This window comes from Drosophila ficusphila, unplaced genomic scaffold (assembly GCF_018152265.1).
Source record: "Drosophila ficusphila isolate 14025-0441.05 unplaced genomic scaffold, ASM1815226v1 contig_47, whole genome shotgun sequence".
NCBI classification, from domain to species: domain Eukaryota; kingdom Metazoa; phylum Arthropoda; class Insecta; order Diptera; family Drosophilidae; genus Drosophila; species Drosophila ficusphila.
The window spans coordinates 110,991-130,567 of NW_025064388.1; the positions used below are offsets into that span (position 1 = coordinate 110,991).

A 19,577-nucleotide genomic window follows, 5' to 3' on the forward strand; every position below is an offset into this window, starting at 1 on the left:
CCTGCTAATTAAATTAGAAAAGCGAAACACTTTTTTTGTTTTAATACATATAAAAAAGAGCGGCAAATTTGATTCTTTCACGAATAATTAACGGTAAATTCTTGTAAAAAATTTGAGAAAAGTTGAAAAAGTTTAGTTTTAGTGTGTTGTACTGCTAACTTGATATCAACTTAGCAGAACATCAAGGTTTTTTTAAAATAAAAAATCTAAAAATTGAGCGGCAAATTTGATTCTTTCACGAATAATTTACGGATAATTAACGGCAAATTATGAGAAAGAAAAGTTGTTCTGCTAACTTGATGCACATCAGTAAATCTTCTCACCAGGATATTCAACATCATGATTAAATAGGGCTATTATCCACAACAATGGAAAAAGTCTGTCATCACTATGATCCATAAAGCTGGAAAGGACAAGTCCCAGCCTTCATCATATAGGTCAATCAGTCTGCCGTGCCTATCAAAGATATTTGAAAAGCTGCTCCTGAATCGTTTAAAGGAACACCTACAGTCCCATAATGCCATCCCAAGCCACCAATTTGGTTTCCGCGAAAATCACGGAACCATTGAACAAGTAAACCGAATAATTTCCGAAATGCGAAATACATTTGAAAGTCGAGAGTATTGTTCCGCAGTCTTTCTGGATGTCGCCCAGGCCTTTGACCGCGTTTGGTTGGACGGTTTGATTTATAAAATTAAAAATTTGCTACCACAGAACACCCATACAATACTGGAGTTATATCTTGTGCATAGAAGTTTCGCAGTACGATGTAAAGGTTTCCTCTCTGAATACCATCCAATTGAAGCTGGAATACCTCAAGGAAGCGTGCGTACAACGTTGTATATAATCTACACAGCAGACCTTCCGACAACTAGTCTTACAATAACTTCAACATTTGCTGATGATACTACCATTCTAAGTCGATCTAAATGCCCCATGAGAGCAACGCAATATTTATCAGCTCATCTTGGGCTTTTGGAAAAATGGCTTGCAGATTGGCGCATAAAGGTTAACGAGCTATAGTGCCAACACGTTACTTTTACCCTTAATAGACAAACTTGCCCCCCACCATCTCTGAACAACATCCATATTCCACAAACAACGGAAGCAACGTAACTTGATAGACGGCTTACCTGAAGAAGGCACATCGAAGCCAAGAGAACACAACTAAAATTAAAAGCAAGAAGCCTACACTGGTTAATAAATGCTCGCTCTCCGCTTAAATTGGAGTACAAGGTACTGATGTACAATGTAGTTCTCAAACCAATTTGGAAGTATGGCTCCAAGCTATGGGGGAACGCATGCGTTAGTAACCTAGAAGTGATCCAGAGCGCGCAATCAAAGATACTTAGAACAATAACGGGTGCACCGTGGTACATACGAAATGAAAATATTCACAAAGATTTAAACGTGGGATCTGTTAAAGAGGAAATCGACAAAGTAAAAGCAAAGTATACGATCAAGCTACAGGCTCATCCAAACAGGCTGGCGCGGTCTTTAACGTTATAATTGAGTAATTATACTAATTATAGTCCGATATTATATTTGGGTATGTTCGTTATAGAATTCTGTACGACACCAGAAAAGAATTTGTTTACATTTCTTGCCCCACGGTACCGTTTTACAACGTCAAAGGTGAATAAAAATGTTAAAAATTTGATTTTATTGAACAATATTTTCTACACTTTTGGCCATAACTCACGAGAGCATTAAGCTAGAAAATGTCAAATGAGCTAAAATTGTAAGCAGGTCGGAGTAATTTTTCGGTATTTTGTGAAAAAACAAGCAATTTTTTTGAAATTTCAACGGCTAACTAACCCTTTTTTTTTATTTTTTTGCAGTCTTTCGTCACCCCAACACAAAAAATACATCTATATTTTTATAAATGTTGCTGGTATGCTTATGAGATCACATAACACGCCTGTGGGCTTTGGGACAAAAGTATTTATTGTGGCCGAGTTCCTGACAGCGACGAGGGGGCTCTATTTTACCAATTGCGTTAACAACATGCTTAACTCTGTATACATCTTCATTCTTATTGTTGGGCTAAATGTCTAATAGAGCAAATATATTGGTTCCCAAGTTGTAGCTAGTGTTCTTGTTTAATTAAAATAATATCTGTTGAGAAATTTCTTAAATAGGACTTAATGCTTTATAATGTATAAGCTGATAAGAGTTTTAACTGGAGACATATATTCTTCAATAGACTTAACTGTAATTCTTACCCCACCATGTAAAAATTATCTTTTTTAAATCAATAGCTTAGATATGCTAGCATTCTACGTGTATCACTAGATTATGATCCCAAGATAAATGGTGGCAGGCTCATTTATGTTAAATTTAGTTATATTATGCTTATCTGACGAAAAACAACGATGTTATCAGTTTTTCCGTTAATTTCCGTTAGTTCTATATAAATTTTTCTATGGCAGCAGCTGCCAGGCAGCTATATGACATTGTTTCCCGATTTTTATGAAATTTTTCTCTCGATTCAAGTTAAAAAAGTCGGTGTTCTAAAAATCATGCACGTGGAATAAAAACAACGACGTTATCATTTTATTTGCCACTATTTCTATATATATTTTTCGATCTTTCCTATGGCAGCTATGTAATATAGATGTTCAATTTTTATGAAACTTAATTCGCAATTCGATAGAAGTTAAAACACCATCTGAAAAAAATCAAGTCGATATGATCAAAAACAACGGGGTGATATTTTTTTTTCGATCTCTCGTATGGGATGTATCCGATATAGTTTCCCAATCCGACCCGTTCCAACTTATATATTGAGGGCAATAACTACACGACTTTTAATAAAGTTTCAACAAGTTAGCTTTAAAACTGAGAGACAACTTTACATAGAAACAGAATATATCGACGCATTTCCGCGACTGTATCGTATGTAGAAAAATCAAATTTTACAGGAGAAGCTTTTTCTTTATTTTTGTATTTCGGTATTTTTGTGCGATTACAGTATTTCCATGCAAATTTGTATGGACATACGATAATTTCGCGCGCACATTGTAACATACGATAAAATTGAAACTTAATTTATATCGGAACTATGGGGCTTTCAGTTATAATATTTCACAGGGTAGTGGGACATTAGGTGCCTAACAACTTTGCATTAAAATCTCAATTTCGAAAAAAAGCGACATACGATACAGTCGCGGAAATGCGTCGATGTATTGTTTATGGGGTCTGAGGTGCCTCCTTCACTGTGTTGACTGCAATTATAATACTCTCTGCAAGGGTATACAAATTTTTTCGACCATCTCAAGTGACCTCTATTAAGAACACCCATCGGCAAATGGGCTTGCAGTAACATCGAGAAGGCAAATACTTTTGCTACCCATCTCGAAAAAATTTTTAAGGCACACCCAGCAACCCAGCATGGTTTATCTCTTTCACCCGCCAACAACATGGAAACCAACACAAAAGATTGGCATCCTTTTCAAATAGGAGAAGTGTAGAAGTCATTAAAGACCAATCCATAAAGCAAAGCCAGCCTCTGGGACATGATCTAATTACTAATAAAATGATTACTGAATTTCCGAACTGTTTTTGAACAAGTGCTACTCAAACGGATTAGGAAACATCTACTACATAATACCAATGAAATCCCAATGCTCCAATTTGGATTTTGTGAAAAACATAGCACCTTTGAACTCAGAACTAAAGTGCAGCATACACATAGGCGTTAGGTAGAAGACAGAAAAGGAATTATTAATGGATTGCGAGCCGTGGCCCTGGCCCGGTAAGCAGTATTAAGCAGGCGCCCCAGGGCAAGGCTGAAAGCGCAATAGCTAAAAACATTGTGCGCCGGAAGCTGACCCCTTCAGGAAGAGCAGTAAAATGGGGAGATCACCGACAAAGGAGGCAACATCACCTGCAGTAGACCAGGAACAGCCGGAAACGGCGCATGCTGGAGGTCCCACAGAAACTGGGGTCTTCCACTTCAGCGCAATTTCCGAGCAGGGACTGGCTTCGCTTATCTCCGTCCTGGAGACGGCTCCTATGAATCCCAGTGAGCAAATGCCCACTCCTAAGAGGCAACGAGAGAGCCCTAGAGCCAGTAAGCTCTCTGCGCCAAAAAAGGCAGAAACCGAAAAAGCAGCAGCCAAAAAAGCACAGCACAGACGCACTAGTCGTCAAGTGTGGCGAGGGTATGCAGTAGCCGAAGTCTTGAAGTTGGTAAAAAATAACCTAACTTTGCAGCAACACAAAGATTGCGTTAAAGGCATTCGGATGACTGGTAGGGGCGAGCTCCTCATCGAGATGATGAAAACAGCCGATCCAGGCTACAGAAGGCAATGCAGGAGACTCTGTCTGATAAGGTAGAGGGTAAAGAACTGAAGGAGCTAGTCGAGGTGGAGATTAGGGATATAGACGAGTTTTCGTCAAAGGACGACATTATTAAGGCGGTTTTCGCCAATTATGAAGGCGATATTCCACCAGCGGCCATCCTTTTTCAAGGAAGACGTCCGGGGGCACGCTTATAGCCAAGCTGAGCATCCCGCCCGTTTTTGCGGAGAAGATCTTAGCGGACGGAAAAATCCGCATCGATCGGGCGCACAGTAGAGTGCGAAAGACAGTAGAGCCAAAACGACGATATAAGTGCCTCGCATTTGGTCACATGGCCTTGCCCTGCCGTAGCAAGGTCGACTTGTCCAAAGCGTGTTTTAACTGCTCGATCACGTGTCCAAAAGCTGCAGCAAAGAGGCACCCTGCATACTATGCACACATGGCGCAAACTGCAAGCACCACACGCTTAGCAGAAGCTGTCCATCTTACCAGCAGGCTCTTAAAGCAAATGGGAAATGAAAATTCTGCAATTGAATTTGAACCATTGCAGAGCGGCTCAGGACTTGCTTGCACAAACAGTGCGAGCCTTAAAAATAGACCTGGCCATTTTGAGTGAGCCATACGCAAGTAAGCATAATGGCATTTGGTTCCAAAATACCCAAGGTGGTGCAGCAATTTGGAGCTGCAGCCCGAGACCACTGCAGATCCAATGCCGGCTGTCGGGTCATCCAGCCGCAGCAGATAATTAGGTTCTCTTAATGTGCGCTCTTATCTTATCTGCATAATAACCATCGCTCTCTATCTCTATCATTCTATTCGCTTTCTAGTTGCTTGTTGGCTTCTACTCTGAGTCTGAAATTGTCTGATCCGTTGTAATTCTAACTCTTCCTTTCGATCTCGCGGACCATTTTTGTTAATCGCTTCTGCTAAAATAAATTCGCTGCCTTTGCAGAAATCGAACTCTAAATGTTCTTGTTTTTATTTAAATAGCTAATAAAAAAGTTTATTAGCTCAACACCGGCATTTAGGCAAAGGTTTTGTTAGGGCGAAGGTGGGTAGCCTCAGACATTTGGCGGCATTGTCGACGAAATTCTGTAGGACGCTAGAGGATGACACACTATCATCATTGCCGGCGATTTCAACGCCTGGGCAACGGAGTTGCCATAGGGGCCACATACTGTTGGACGCTGTTGCCCTGTCAGGCCTCGCTCTGGCTAACACAGGGTCAGCCAACACTTATGAAAAGGCGGGAATGGGTTCTGTGATCGACATCACGTTTATGAGCCCAACCCTAACCAGAACGTCAGCATGGCAAGTCTCAGACATCTATACCGGTAGTGACCTTCGGGCCACCACCATGGAAATACGAGACGGGCGATTCAAACGCAAAAACACCAATGCGTCCACTGGGTTCCGAGTTTCTACCCTCGACCCGCAAGCCCTGATCTTAATGGCGGAAGACCTCGCTTACGGCGAGCGTAAAAGCGCCTATAAAAACGCTGTATGCATAAAGAAGGCAACTTGGTCAGCATGTGAAGCTTCCATGCAAAGGAGAAGTGCTGGCGGAAATAAGTGCCCACCGGTGTATTGGTGAACCGATGCCATTGCCGAGGCGCGCAGGAAGTGCCACCAGGCACGAAGGCTATATATGCGCTCTCGAGGTAGGCCGAACCTCTTCCCACCAAGTGAAGCACTGCAGCCAAAGCAAGAACCCTCTCCGCTACAAAGTGATAAAATTTCCATGTTGACAAATGCTGCGGAAGTCTTGGCTGAAGTTAGGAGAATCAAAGTCGAAAAGGCCCCTGGCCCAGATATTATTCCTAATAAGGCATTAAAGATCTTAATGACGGAGAGATTAGAGATCTTCGTCAGGCTCTTCAATGCCTGTTTCGCCTAGAAAACGTTCCCTGAAGCATGGAAAATGCAGAGACTGGTACTTTTATCCAAGGGCAACCAAACTGATAACCTTGCGGCTTATAGACCATTCTGCATGCTTGATACAGTAGCAAAAGTATATGAGAGGCTCATCTGCAACCGCATCGAAGTTGCACTTTCCGAGGATCCGGGCTTGTCCCATAATCAATTTGGATTTAGGAAGAACCGCTCCACAGTGGACGCGATCGGGCTGGTGCACAAACTGGCCGCTGAGGCAAATACTACCTTGTGACTACTCTGGACGTGAAAAACGCATTTAATACAGCAAACTGGGTGCGGATACTTTCGGCCCTGAGACGTTTACAGGTCCCCAGCTATCTGGTAGACATAGTCTCAGAGTATCTTAGCAACAGACGGCTTTTATACTATACTGAGGAGGGCCGCCGAAGCTATTCAGTTTCAGCAGATGTTCCTCAGGGCTCGGTGCTGGGCCCTACCCTCTGGAACTGAATGTACGACGGAATTCTCAACCTACAGCTCCCTGAAGGAGCCACGATCGTCGGCTTCGCAGACGATATTACTGTCGTCGCAGTAGCGAAGCACCTAAATGAAGCCGAAGCAGTAACAAATGCGTCTATCGAGCAATCTTCCCATTGGCTATGTGCTAATGGTTTGAAGCTCGCCGAGCACAAGACGGAATCAGTCTTGATTAGCTGCAGGAAGGCGGTAGAAACTAGAGGTGGAGAACTATCGATGGCACTATCGGGACTATCGATGGTTTGCCACTATCGATATGCAATCGATAACGGCGCGCACTCTCGATAGTGGTCAATCGCTATCGTCGATTGTTGTCGATATTTTGGTTTTCCCATGTCTACGTTAAAAGTGTAAAGAAAAGGAAATTGGGCGAATTTGTTACAGAGTTTTATAAATTGTTATTAAAAACATAATGGATCGTTTTCTTCAAATAGGTAAGATATTGTTATTTTGTTGTTATATTGTAATTTTGTATTATAAAGTTAAAAGCCAAATTTTGTGTGACAATAACAAAAGTGCTACGTGAGATGCCATTACTGCTATTACGGTTTGTTGTGAAATACATACGCATATATACATACATTCGTTTCTTTTTCAAAAAGATAAATTCATAAAAATAAAAGTATTCATTTAATTAAAGGAAAACGCCGAACATATATAAATTTATAGAAAGCAGTTAAGGTAAGCCTAAAAAAACAAAATCATATTATTCGAATAATAATTATTTATTCTTTTCAGATAAAGATTGGCAAACCAATGTCATATTTTATAAATAAATACTTTATATATAAATAAATATCATTAGAAACACTAATTAAATTATTTTTTTTGAGTGTACTCTGCACTATCGACAACTATCGACGATAGATTTTCTTTGCTATCGCCGATAGTCAATAGTTTATGAAAACTATCAGGCGCTATCGATGGCGCAGACTATCGATAGTTCTCGCCCTCTAGTAGAAACCGCCCAAATAATAGTGGGTAGGACTGCTATACGGTCCAAGCCCTTCATTAGGTACCTTGGCGTAATGCTGGATCACCGGCTTGCGTATAAAATCCATCTAGAAGTAACGGGCAATAAAGCTGCTAAAGTAGCAACGTCCTTAGCTAGAATGTTAGAAAATGTTAACGGCCAAAACAGCAGAGTAGGCCCTTTCTGGAAAATCTGGTGAAAGCCACAATCATGTATGCGGCACCGATCTGGGCTCCGGCCATGACCTCACCTACATATAACCGCTCATGCAAGGCGGCATACAGACGCACCGCACTCCGAGTGATATGCGGCTTTCGGACCATTTCCGATGATAGTGCATTGTTCCTAGCCGCCATGATGCTCCTAGACCTGCTCGCAAAACAGGCGCAGGAGCTGGCCGGCGAAAATCCTTCGATCGATGAGATTAGAGCCCGCGTGGTCTCAGCGTGGCGAAGCCGATGGAGTGGTAGCTGAAAAGGTAGGTGGACGTATAAGCTACTGCCCGATGTGGAGCGTTGGGCAGAAAGAAAGCACGGACAAGTTGACGCAACTATTGACAGGACATGGGTGCTTTAAATCCTATCTTCATCGGTTTGGGCACGAGACAGACCCGTTCTGCGTTCTGGGGCAATCGAAAACACAGAACATGTTTTCTTTGTCTGTCCGTGATTTGAAGCTATAAGGCATGAGCTCAGCTTAGCAATTGGGAAGCCGTTCATGGTCTCTGACCTGATGGATACGCTACTGGGCTTACAAAACAATTGGGATTCCGTAAGCAAATGACAGTCTCTGTCATGAAAGCCATGCGTCGCGCTGAACGTCAGCGTAATCGTCTTCTAACTAATTTAATTACTAGTTGCGGCTTTTCAGGCCATCTCCCCCTCGCGAAGTAATAGCCAAGGTTAACCCCTGCGGTTGTACCGTGAGAGGGAAACGGAGAGTAGGTTCAGGGTTTTACTGGGTGAAAGACCTAGACTTCGGCTCTTCAAGCTTTCCCCCTATACAAAAAAAAAAAAAGAAATAAAAATAAAAAAAACGGGAGACCAAATGGATCCAGTTGAAGCTAAAAGCTAGTAGCCTCTCCATTAAAACTCGAGAACAAACTGCTCTTTTATAATGCGGTCCCCAAACTAGTCTGTATATGGTTAGGGTAAACGCCAGAAGCAGTAACATTGACTTAATCCAAAAGGCACAATCTAAAATATTAAAAACCATCACTGGAGCACCATGGTACATCCGTAATTGTAATATCGACAAAAATCTGAATGCTCAACTTGTCCAAACTGAAAAAAAAAACAACAACACCACCCGAACCCGTCTCAGGCGAAGAGATCTCCCCACCCAGCATTAAATGTTAGGGCATTAACACAAAAACTTTTTTTGAGCTGTTAAGTTGACCTGTATATCCGTCTGTTTAAGCGTCATATAAAATTAACAGAACCGTGTAAAACAATCCCGACTATGTTGCTCGATCTTCTGGAAATCACTGGCTGTTTGCAGTCAATTCTAGTGCTGGCTCTACCATAAAAATTCTAGTATCGGTAAAGATTTGTCAACAGTTTGTATTTATCGGCGTTTTATGACGCTCCAGCGGGGTTCAGCATCTGTAAGGTCGGCGGGGTTATGGGATGACCAGCGATGATATCCTCGGATTTGCGTTGATGGTCATTTCTGACGAAGGCTGTTTGATCTACGAGACCTTGAAAGTCCCTGAAAGGGCGGATCGTGAGCTGCGTCCTATTATAGCACGCAAGAACCTTGGTATTCCAAATCTAGCCAGGACTCCCTAACGAGTTGCATATCCAACAATGAACTGCTTTGCAATTCTAAACAATTTGCTACTTCTTGACTTGTAGTCCCTTCAGCGGAAAATGCTGAAAGCGCTTTTTGAGGTTCTGAACGATATTTTCTGATAATCAATATTCATTAGAGAGAGTTCCTGCGTTAATACTAAGATAACATATAAATATTTCTATTTTAGAAACTTACGCTTTCGAGTTACTTGAATTTCGTTAAGTTGGTCGCTTCTTTTTTGTGACAAATTAACAAAATGGTTCTGCAACATTATCCAAAATTGTTGATGCTCTCGAATTTGAAGCTCTCCTGTGTGAATAGATTTCTCAAATTGCTTGATCTGAAAAAATATATTTTTAAAGAAAAAGCATTAGATTTTATGCAGAGTTTCTTCTATTATAAGATACTCGCTACTAACTGCCCTGCCATTTGAATTTGTTAAGATATTAGTGATACATAAATATACTCGAATAACTATAATAAAATAAAGAATATTTTGGGTAAAACAATATTTTTGTTTTTATTTTTATACCCGCTACTAGTATTTGTAGAAAATTATGTTATAGAATTTGAATTAAGATCATCAGACAAGTTCATCCAGCCAGAAGTGGCTCAGGGCTTAAAAAGATCATATGAAGAGGTCATCTTGTTCGTGGGCAACTAAGAATCAATAAGAGCCATGCAATCGTTAGCGGGCATGGGGCTCTGCATAGATACCCCTTTATTGCAGACTATTAATTAGGATTTTAACAGATCATTGACTGGCTGTGTTTCACGCAACCAAATTACGCTCCACCAACATTAGCAATTGCAGGAAATGTGGTGAGTCCTGGGTAATCGAAACACTGAAATCCCTCGTTCGTAAATACACCGCCATGATACTGGCATTACTTGAAGATGCTTCCAAAAAATCTTGCCTTCGCCAAAATCAACTGAATTCTTACTGCTAAATATGGGTCATACTGGCCTACATTTTCCCCTCTACGGTCATCCTGGTCAATCTAACCTAACCAAATTCACGTACAACAATAAACAATTTAAAAGAAAAAAGATCAGTAGTGATGACAACGTTTTTCTGGAGATAAAAATATCAATGCTATAACATACAACTAATTATAGTGAATGCTATTACCTATGACTACTTCTTCAGCAAGTACGAGGCCAAACCTTATTTTTAGATCTTAAAACACATAGCACATTTTTATTGACTTGTAAAGTATAGGGATTAATAACTGTTTTGAAAACTTCCAATTATAGAATAGAGGGTAACCTTTATCTTTAAATAAGCTTAAGCCTTATAAATTTAACGATAATTAAATGTATAAGCGGGAACTTTTCAGCAAAAGGTGTTAATGTTAATGTAATTAGAAAATACTAATAAAAAAAAAATTTAAGCATTAAAAGCAGCTGATCCCGAACGGGTCTTACCTTTAAGTCTGTAGGATTTCCAGATGCATTGCCAAATAGTTTTTGCATTTGTTCTACTTTATAATTCACCTTTTCAAACAATTTCATTTTGATTTCAATTTGAATGTGCATCTTTTTTAGATCATTTTCCAAGGTAATGGATTTGTTTTCAGCATTATTTAATTTTGTTTTTGTAGTATCATTATATTTTCTCGCGTTAAAAACCGCACTTCTTAGATTCTCGACCTGAAGCATTGAAGTTGCCAGTTGATTCTGAACTTTTGACAATGATAAATCAACATTTCGACGTCGTTCTTGTGATTTGTTTAACAGTTTCAAACGGTATGAGGTTGCCTTATCAGTAATTAAATAATCCTGAGCCATCTTTAATGTAGCATCCTCATATCGAAACTTTTGGTTTTGATATTTGTCAACTGTGAATTCATGTTTTCTTATTTCAGAAAACAGTCGGGTGCCATCTCGAATTGCTTCTTGCAGATCAGATTCCGTACTATTAAGAAACTCTGGGAGCTCATCTAGCTTGCCTTGCAGCCTAAGAAGTGTTTCGTTCTCATCTTGACCTTAAAGCAATAATACAAAACTAAGGTTAGTATCTCTTCTGATTAAATATATTCTAATATTTCTACGTAAGTTAGATGTAAGTTAGGTGTCGTACACCTGAATCTTAAGAGTTAAGCATACAGATTAAAAATGTATCTATTATCTAAAAATACAGGTAGCACAGCCAATGTTATATCCCTACTCTAATTTTGTATTTACTGCAATCATGTGAAACCTGTTTTCAAAAACTCACAAAGTAATATAATTCTTGATCTTGATGCCAAAATATTTGGTTAACTTCAAAATAACTTTTGGTTTTTTCATAAAAAGGTGCATTTCGGATTTGAAAAAGAAATATATTATATTACAAACAAATGGGTGTAAAATCGATATATATGTACATAAACATTCGTTTTAACAAAAACAGTTAGCGTATCCTGTTTCTTTTATATATGTGGGGTATCGATATATACTATACATCTCACGGAGAGGAACAACCGATGCTCATCACACGCAATCGCAACAAAACAAATAAAACGGAATTTCAAAATGTTACTTTACGACTTGAAATTATACAACGGATTTTGGGACTGATGTACTTGGACTCCAAAGCTGGGTTCTGAGTCCTTTGATGACTGGGAATGAGTGGAAAAATTTTCTCTCGAAAAAAATAGTCCTCTTCGCGGTGGTGCCGCTCCTCTTTCTCTGTCTCGCTGGAATAGAGTTGCGCTCTGATCCTTCCTAGTCTTGCTGATATAAAACTGCTCCAATACCTACGTGACTAGCATCACACTGTATCCAGAAGTATTTTCCAAAGTCTTCCACCGGCACGTAAGGGCTTTTCTAAGCGATTTAAAGGTTTCGTCCAAAAAATTTTGACTTATTTTTCAGGCAATATGTGAGCGGTGCATTTGCTCCGGAGAAATTTTGGATAAAGCAGCGATACCAGCCTGCAGTTCTTTAAAACTGGAAAGCTGTCGGGTGTTTTTAGGAACATCAATTTTATTAATCGCATCGACTTTCTATGGTTCTGTTCGTAAGGCTCCATCGCCTATAATATGCCCCATTTCCAGGTTTCCGCACCAGCGTCGTTAGTTTGTTCCAGGGGCTTTTACTTAGATTAATAACCCCTAAACGCACTCCGGAGACACTGGGAAAAGTCGTTCCTTGACGGTTACTGCGCCTTTCACCAACTGGGTCGTCCTAATCCTTGTTTTTCGTATATAATAATATTTAGTTTCTTTCAGTTCCTCGGAATGTGGTTCTATTCGCTCTTCTTTGGTCATGAGCTCCGGTTCCATTTGCTATAAGTATTCCACATCGACTACTTCTGTGCTAGGCTAAACTATTTCCAGGAATCGATGCCCAGGTATAATTTCTGCTTTAAGGATGGACAAAGAAGAGTCGGTAACCGATGTGCAATCCCATTATAGGAGATGTTGGAATGGGTCTTCCCTACCACTCGGTACTATGTACTTTTTGTAATTGATTGTGACTTCTCCAACCTCAGACCTAATGTTTTTACTACTTGTAGGCAACCTTTTCCAACTAAGCTAACGGATGCTTCAGAATTCAGAAGACCCACGACCTCTAGTCCCTCCAGTCAACATAAATAGTCAGTTGTCGCCTTTCACTGCAGACGTTATGGCGGAACAGATTTTTCTTCGCTGTGCCTTTCGCTGATAACATCTTTTACGTGCACTGGCTATTTTAGGCGAAATACAAGTACTTAGGATCAAGTCCACTTGTATTTGAAATATTTGATTCCGTCAATCCTGGTATCGTAGTTCTCGTAGTGCTATTGGATCGTGTTTTGAAAAGTTTCAAATTTATCATCATTTAATTTAAAGTATCTATTTTATCAATTAACAGGCTGGAACGTGGCTCCACCCACCGTTTTCCTTCCGACACCGTGGACACTTTGGAAGGCTGTCGTTGGGTCCATTGGGTCGCCAGGGTTTTCTCCGGATATTTGATTTTCGAAATCTGATCCCTTATATTTATTTGAATTACAATAGAATCCGGTTATAGTGACTTTCCGAGTTTTCGTCGTTATACCCGGAAGACGCAATAACCAAAAGGAGCAAAAAAAATTTTTTTGTGTTTTTTATGTTTGCTATTTTCGTAATAGGTTTTTGAAAATAAACCAAATTAATTTTTTAATTAAAACGAAAAAATTAATAAATATAATGAGGTCTGCTCATGCAGTGTGACGTCGGCATTGCAATTTGACTTTCTTTCTCTCTCTCTCTCTCTCTCTCTCTCGCAGCAGCATTGTTACGGCGACAGCTAAAACTAACAGAGTGTAGTGACAGTGTAAGAACATTCTTGTCGCTGCAACGCACACAAACTAGGGTGCCGATCACTGATAAATACATACATATATTTTTTTAACAGTGTGTTTTGATACTTAAATTTGGAACTATTGCACTGTATGTTTTTTGGCACAACGTAATATCCGGTTGAAATGTTTAATTTTTTTGAAAAATTTCGTTCTTGTAAGCGGTTTGTCGCTAAAAGCGGAAACGCACTAAGCAGAGACCCTTTCATATAAGTTTGTATGAGGACCAATCAAGTCATCGAATTTTTGTCGCAAAACCCGAACGGACACGATAAGCGGAGTCGTTATTACAGAATTCTACTGTACTTTTATCAGGACAAAGTCCGAAAACGGCATCTCAAGTCGCGACCTCAAGGCCAACATCGTCTGGATATATACCTCAATGGTTTTCTCCGGCTTCTGCTTCCGTTCCCGCAGCCTATACTTCTTCTCGGAATTGGATCGCTGGCGCTGGTACTGTTGTAGAAGCGCATACCTCAAGTAAGGTCACTCCACAGACCTCACTTATATCCAGTACTACTCTTGTCCTTCGACTAAAACATGAAATTTCCTCAGGACTTCCTTCCACGGCACCTGACAGGATCTTTGAAGACGTTCCAGTCGAAATATAAATTCTGATACCGGCATACTTTTGGGACTTCCATCAAAGGTAATTTACCGACTTGTACCACCGTTTCGCGTCTATTGACTCTTGTCATACGCGGATCTTGCCCTGAAAAACTGTCATTTGGCACCCTGCTTGTTCAGGGAGAAGGTTCCGGATATGCTGTTCGCTTTTATTTCGCTCTCCTATGCTCGGAATCCGGTGAGCTTGTCGACCGCTGTCCTCTTTCTGGTTACCAATGCTCAAGGTCAACTGGTTCAAAGGAATCTGATTCTGCGTTCCGACCGGTTTTAACAATCCTTCCAAGTTCCGGTCAATGTTCTGCTGATAGGACGATGGCCCTGGTTGTGGAAGATTTACTCCCGCAGGGAGACGTGCCCCCGATGGCTGCTGCTGACCTTGAGCCAGACGGATCTGAGCCGATGCCCATCTCTTCATCACTTCTCGCTGTCACTCCGACATGCATTGCACAGTGGCCAGTCTGGTATGGAGAAAAAAAATTATATTCTTTCACTCCACCCGGGAGCATAGAGCCTCTACAGTTTTTGTAGAAGATTTCATAATCTTTGATTTTCGATCGTACTGGTGATTAGCCAGGAGCGATTTATCCTAGCGGTGGGGTTGCCACCTGGTGCCATCTAGGAGTGACGAAAGTTCTATTATTGTGCCCATAGTAACGTGGACGAGGGGGTGTGCGGGTCCGGGGACCCGAAACCAGCGCTTTACCTGCTGGTCCACTGACCCCATGGAGAAGGTGGCCAAAAATACTTTCAGTAGAGATATCAACTTGAAATTTTTTTGTAGGTGTATAATAGCGTAGGCATATTATATTTAAAGAACCAGCACCATTAACGCCATAAAGGTCCCTACCATCGTGTTTACAATCAAATCTGTAAAATTCGACTCCCAAATGCACACTACACTTTTTGTTAAGCGTTACTGAGTTGCTTGATTAGCGCGCTTACTTTGCGCGCTATTTTCTCCGCGATTGTGTGGAGCAAAACAAAACTATTAATCGCTTTTAAAGCCTTGTTTTATGGGTAAATAGATGCGCCATGTTTAAAATAAAATTTTTGGCCTATGGCCATTGATATCCTTCATAAATTGCAACATGTCCTGCCACATCTGATGCTTGAACGCCTCGTACTCCAGGGACATCCCCTGGATCCCTCGTCTGCTGTGCTTGAAACTGTGCTCCATTTACCCCACATATTATTTTAGATAGAAAATTCTTCGGGATTGCCCCTGTTCCGCCCGTAAGCTCGCCTTACCCGGACTCTCACTTTGAATTTCCTGAGGAATACGATCTGTTGAGGGCTCCATGCCTTCGGCACGAGATTTGTTTTCCAGATTCTCTTCTCCGCCTCACTGATCCCCTATTCCAAACAAACTCCAAATTAATCCTTAATTTTCATCCAATTTTGTTACCCTACTTGCTTTCATCAAATTTGGTTGCTAACTCTTGTTTTCCAATTCCTGTCTCCTTTTTTTAATCTAGGAGGTGATACTTTTTTGTGGAGTGTTGTGCAGCTAGGGATATCACAAACACTAGTGTTTCAACTGAGCTGTCAATCTCTTCTTTTTGATACATGTTTGGAAGCGATCAATATGGGTACTTACATACTTTCTGTATTTAAGCCAATCTGTTTTACTGAAAGTAAGAAAATTTGTTCGTTTTGAAAGCTGAGGGTGGTCGTAGGGAAAAAGTATAATGGGCGAGTGATCCGATGAAAGATCTGTTAAGTATTCCACATGAACATAACGGCAAAATCATCAGGTCAGGCTTCTTATTAGGATCTGCTGTCCAATATGTAGGCTTACCTGGAGAGATAAGGTCAAGCTTGTTTCTTGGTGTTAGTATAGCGTCTTCTTTGGGGTTGGTGAGTTGAGAGCCCCAATGGGTTGTTTTGCGTTGCAGTCACCAACCGCTTAAAAACGGTCACCTAAAAGGTCAAAGAACTGTACAAATTCATCTTCGGAAATGGAAAAGCGTGGTGGGCAGTATACAGTGGGTAGGTTTAAGAATCCGCTTTGAGTATCGATGTGTATTGAAGAAGCTTGCAAATAGGCTGTTGCGAATGATGGCAACTCATGCCTGATGCTTTTCTTAATCAGCCATGAGCCTTGCCATCAGGATGGTTTTTTTAAACAATGTATAGCCATTAAGGTGAAAATAATAGTTTTTGTTTGTTAGGTGAGTCTCTGATATAAGCATGGCGTCAATGTCATACTGATCTAGGAACTGCGGGAGTTCGTATTTGTGCTGTGAAATGCCGTTCGCATTCCAGAAACATATTTTTAAGGAAACCATCTAAACAGATTTTTGTTTGATTAAGGCAGGTTCTCACCTGGTAGTGCCGAAAAATGGACATTTAAAAAAATAAAAACACCGGTAGCACTCCGGGAGTGCCGGCAGAAGTGAAAACTTCAATATTAACGTTGTGTTTAATTATATGTATAAAAGTACTATAATTTATGAGAGAGGTAGAATACAATGTTTATTTATTGCGCTATCGTACACATATGTATATGGCAATTTATATGTTGTTATTTATAATATTATATCGTTGTTTATATATAACATTAAATTTTACCTCTCAGAAAAATCAACTTCCATCCATAATTTCGACGACTTTTACACCATCGTTATTATTATTAGAATCATCATCGCAAATTTTTACAACTGATACAATTGGTTTATGATAACTGAAGCAGTGGCGTAGCGTGCCTTGTCGGGCCCCGTATAATAAATTTTTGGAGGCCCTTATAAGGAGGTAAAGATTTTACAAAAGAAAAAAATATTGTGAGAAGAAATATTTATTTATCACATTATTTACCCATTTTACAAATAAAAATCAAATTTTAAATATTCACTCTTACACACTTTGGGGGCCCCCGTGGCCCGAAGGCCCCGTATAATTGATACGGCAAATACGGCGGTAGCTACGCCCCTGAACTCATGATACAATTATACAAGGTACAAGGTCGCTCGAGTTTTTTCCCCCTATCGTTCAGTGCGCTCGGGATTTCGAAGTGAGAGGTTGTCCGCTGACGATTTTTTCTCAAAGCGTTAACCCTTGTGTTTGGAGATTTCTCTCTGTTATGTCTATGTAAAGCGGGGATCGGGGCTTAATAAAGCTTTCTCGCTCAGGCGAATTCGGCCGCCGATCTCCCGCCCAGTACTTTAGGTATAGGCATGTAAGAGAAGTTTATTAAATTAAAGTTTAGTTGAAAATCGAACTCCCTCTCGTACGCACTGCGTAACTTTCGTATCGATCTCGTTTTCGTATTTTTACTAATAAACCATCGCAAAAAGTAATAACCACTGCAATCGCAACAGTTTTCGTTAATTCGACAATAAAAACGCTTATTGATTTTTCATGGTGACCCCGACGTGATTAGCAGTTGGTATTATTCTTTTTCGCATTTTTTTTGGTGTGTGATAAACAATTCAAACAACAAACATTTCCGCGTCGGTGTTTCTACAACAATTAAAAAACCAAAAACAATTCTCCGCGTCGGCTTAACATATAAAAGCAAAAGTGCCAATAAATCATCATTTTCGTCGTTGGACTTGTTGCTGCCTTTTCGTCGTTGCCGCTGGAGAAGATTGTTGTTGCTGCCAAGAAGCCCTTTTGTTGCCGCTGGATTTGTTTGATTGCTGCCAAAAGCCTTTTCGTCGTCGCCGCTGGAACTGATTACGCAATTCGCACCCTATATACCCAGGCATATGGATCCGAAAAGGGAAGTCGCTGATCAGACCGAATCGGCCAGCCAGGTATAGAGTGTAAAAAGTTGATTGTGGCGTGTTGTTAAAATTGTGTTCCGCCAATCTTTCAACTTTTTGCATTCGTGTAAAATCGGTAGATAGTGAGCATTCTAACCAAAAAATTTGATTTTCGCATGCACTAACAACTTTGATTCGAATATATATTATATTGATATACCCATATATTTATATTAAACTGAAAGTGAATCGCTTTGGACCTTTAAAAATAAATATTCGTTGACCCAATAAGTGCAAATTAAATCCCCCAATTTGTCGTAGAGAGCACCAATTTAGGGTTAAAAATTAAGGCCGAAAATAAAGTGATTTAAATAGTGCATCCAGTGAACTATTGTGCAAAGAAAATCGCGGAAAAAACCTGTGCGCGCATTTTCATTACCAAATTTGCCGCGCTTTTCCGCCATTTTCCCAAGCCTTAGCGCCATTTCCCGCGCTTCTGCATCCCGCTTATACATATATTCGTTGCCCTTATATATCGGTCAGTGCATCATTTTCCGCTAGTCGGCATTTCCAAAGAGTGAGCCGCCAGCTAAATACAGACATACACACACACGCACTCTCACCCACGCAGCGCTGGCAGTGTTTTTTGATCTCGCTTTCGCGCTTTTCGTTTTCGGTCGCTGGACTATTGCAAGCGTTTTTTGTGTTATCGCTGTGTTTTCGGTATTTGCGCTGAGCGTGTGCTCCTCTACAATTTGTGCGTGGGGCTTATTAGTTCCGTAAGGAATTAATAAATTAATTATTATTCTTGTAAACGACTTTGTTAAATTTGTTCGACAAATCCCCTACACTGCAGACGTTCGGCATATACCACTCGTTTATTTTTTTCATTTGTTTCAATAATAAAAAATATATTAAAATTTGTATTTTAATTTTTTTTTTTTTTTAATAAAAAACTAAATTCCCAGCCTTCGATTGTCAACCAAATTTAATTAAATAACAAATCAAAATGAGCAACAAGGAAATCGAAGCGCTAAAAAATAAACGAGACGGAATTATGCGAAGTATATCCCGTGTAAAGTAGTTTCCTGGCTGGGATATGACTCAGTCTGTCCAGGATCGCTTACAGAAAATTTATATCTGCGGGACTATCGGAAATTTTGATAGAGGGTGAGCCGACGGAGATGGAGGAGTCGGACTCACGGTAGTGTGGATGGCAAAGGCGGGAAAACATGGAGAACAACTGAGGCTGGTCGCCGGTAGCAGTTGCCAGGATAATGGGTAGCGGTTCACTCTCGGGCACAGAGGCTGGGCGCCTGGCTGTGGTCGCCGGAAGCGGCACACACGCGGGAGCAGCGGCAGGACGCCGGGCTGCCGGCGCCGGGGTACCCGCAGGGACGGGGCGTGGCACGCAAGCGGGAGCAGAGGCGTGTCGCCTGGCTGCGATCACCGG

At 40.6% G+C, this 19,577-nt stretch overlaps 1 protein-coding gene across 4 annotated transcripts in view; it reads right to left on the reverse strand.

Moving 5' to 3' along the window:
* LOC108093518 (coiled-coil domain-containing protein 40) overlaps positions 1–19,577 on the reverse strand; it is a 96,411-nt gene that overhangs the window by 21,604 nt on the left and 55,230 nt on the right. For 2 of the 4 annotated variants that reach the window (XM_043208427.1, XM_043208428.1), the window contains exons 3-4: positions 10,913–11,472; positions 9,680–9,824 (exon numbers count right to left, since the gene is read on the reverse strand). In XM_043208427.1, coding sequence (XP_043064362.1) covers positions 9,680–9,824; positions 10,913–11,472 — 705 coding nt within the window. Of the gene's footprint in view, positions 1–9,284; positions 9,630–9,679; positions 9,825–10,912; positions 11,473–19,577 lie in introns of those variants that run through there. The other 2 variants (XM_043208429.1, XM_043208430.1) reach the window with 2 other exon arrangements.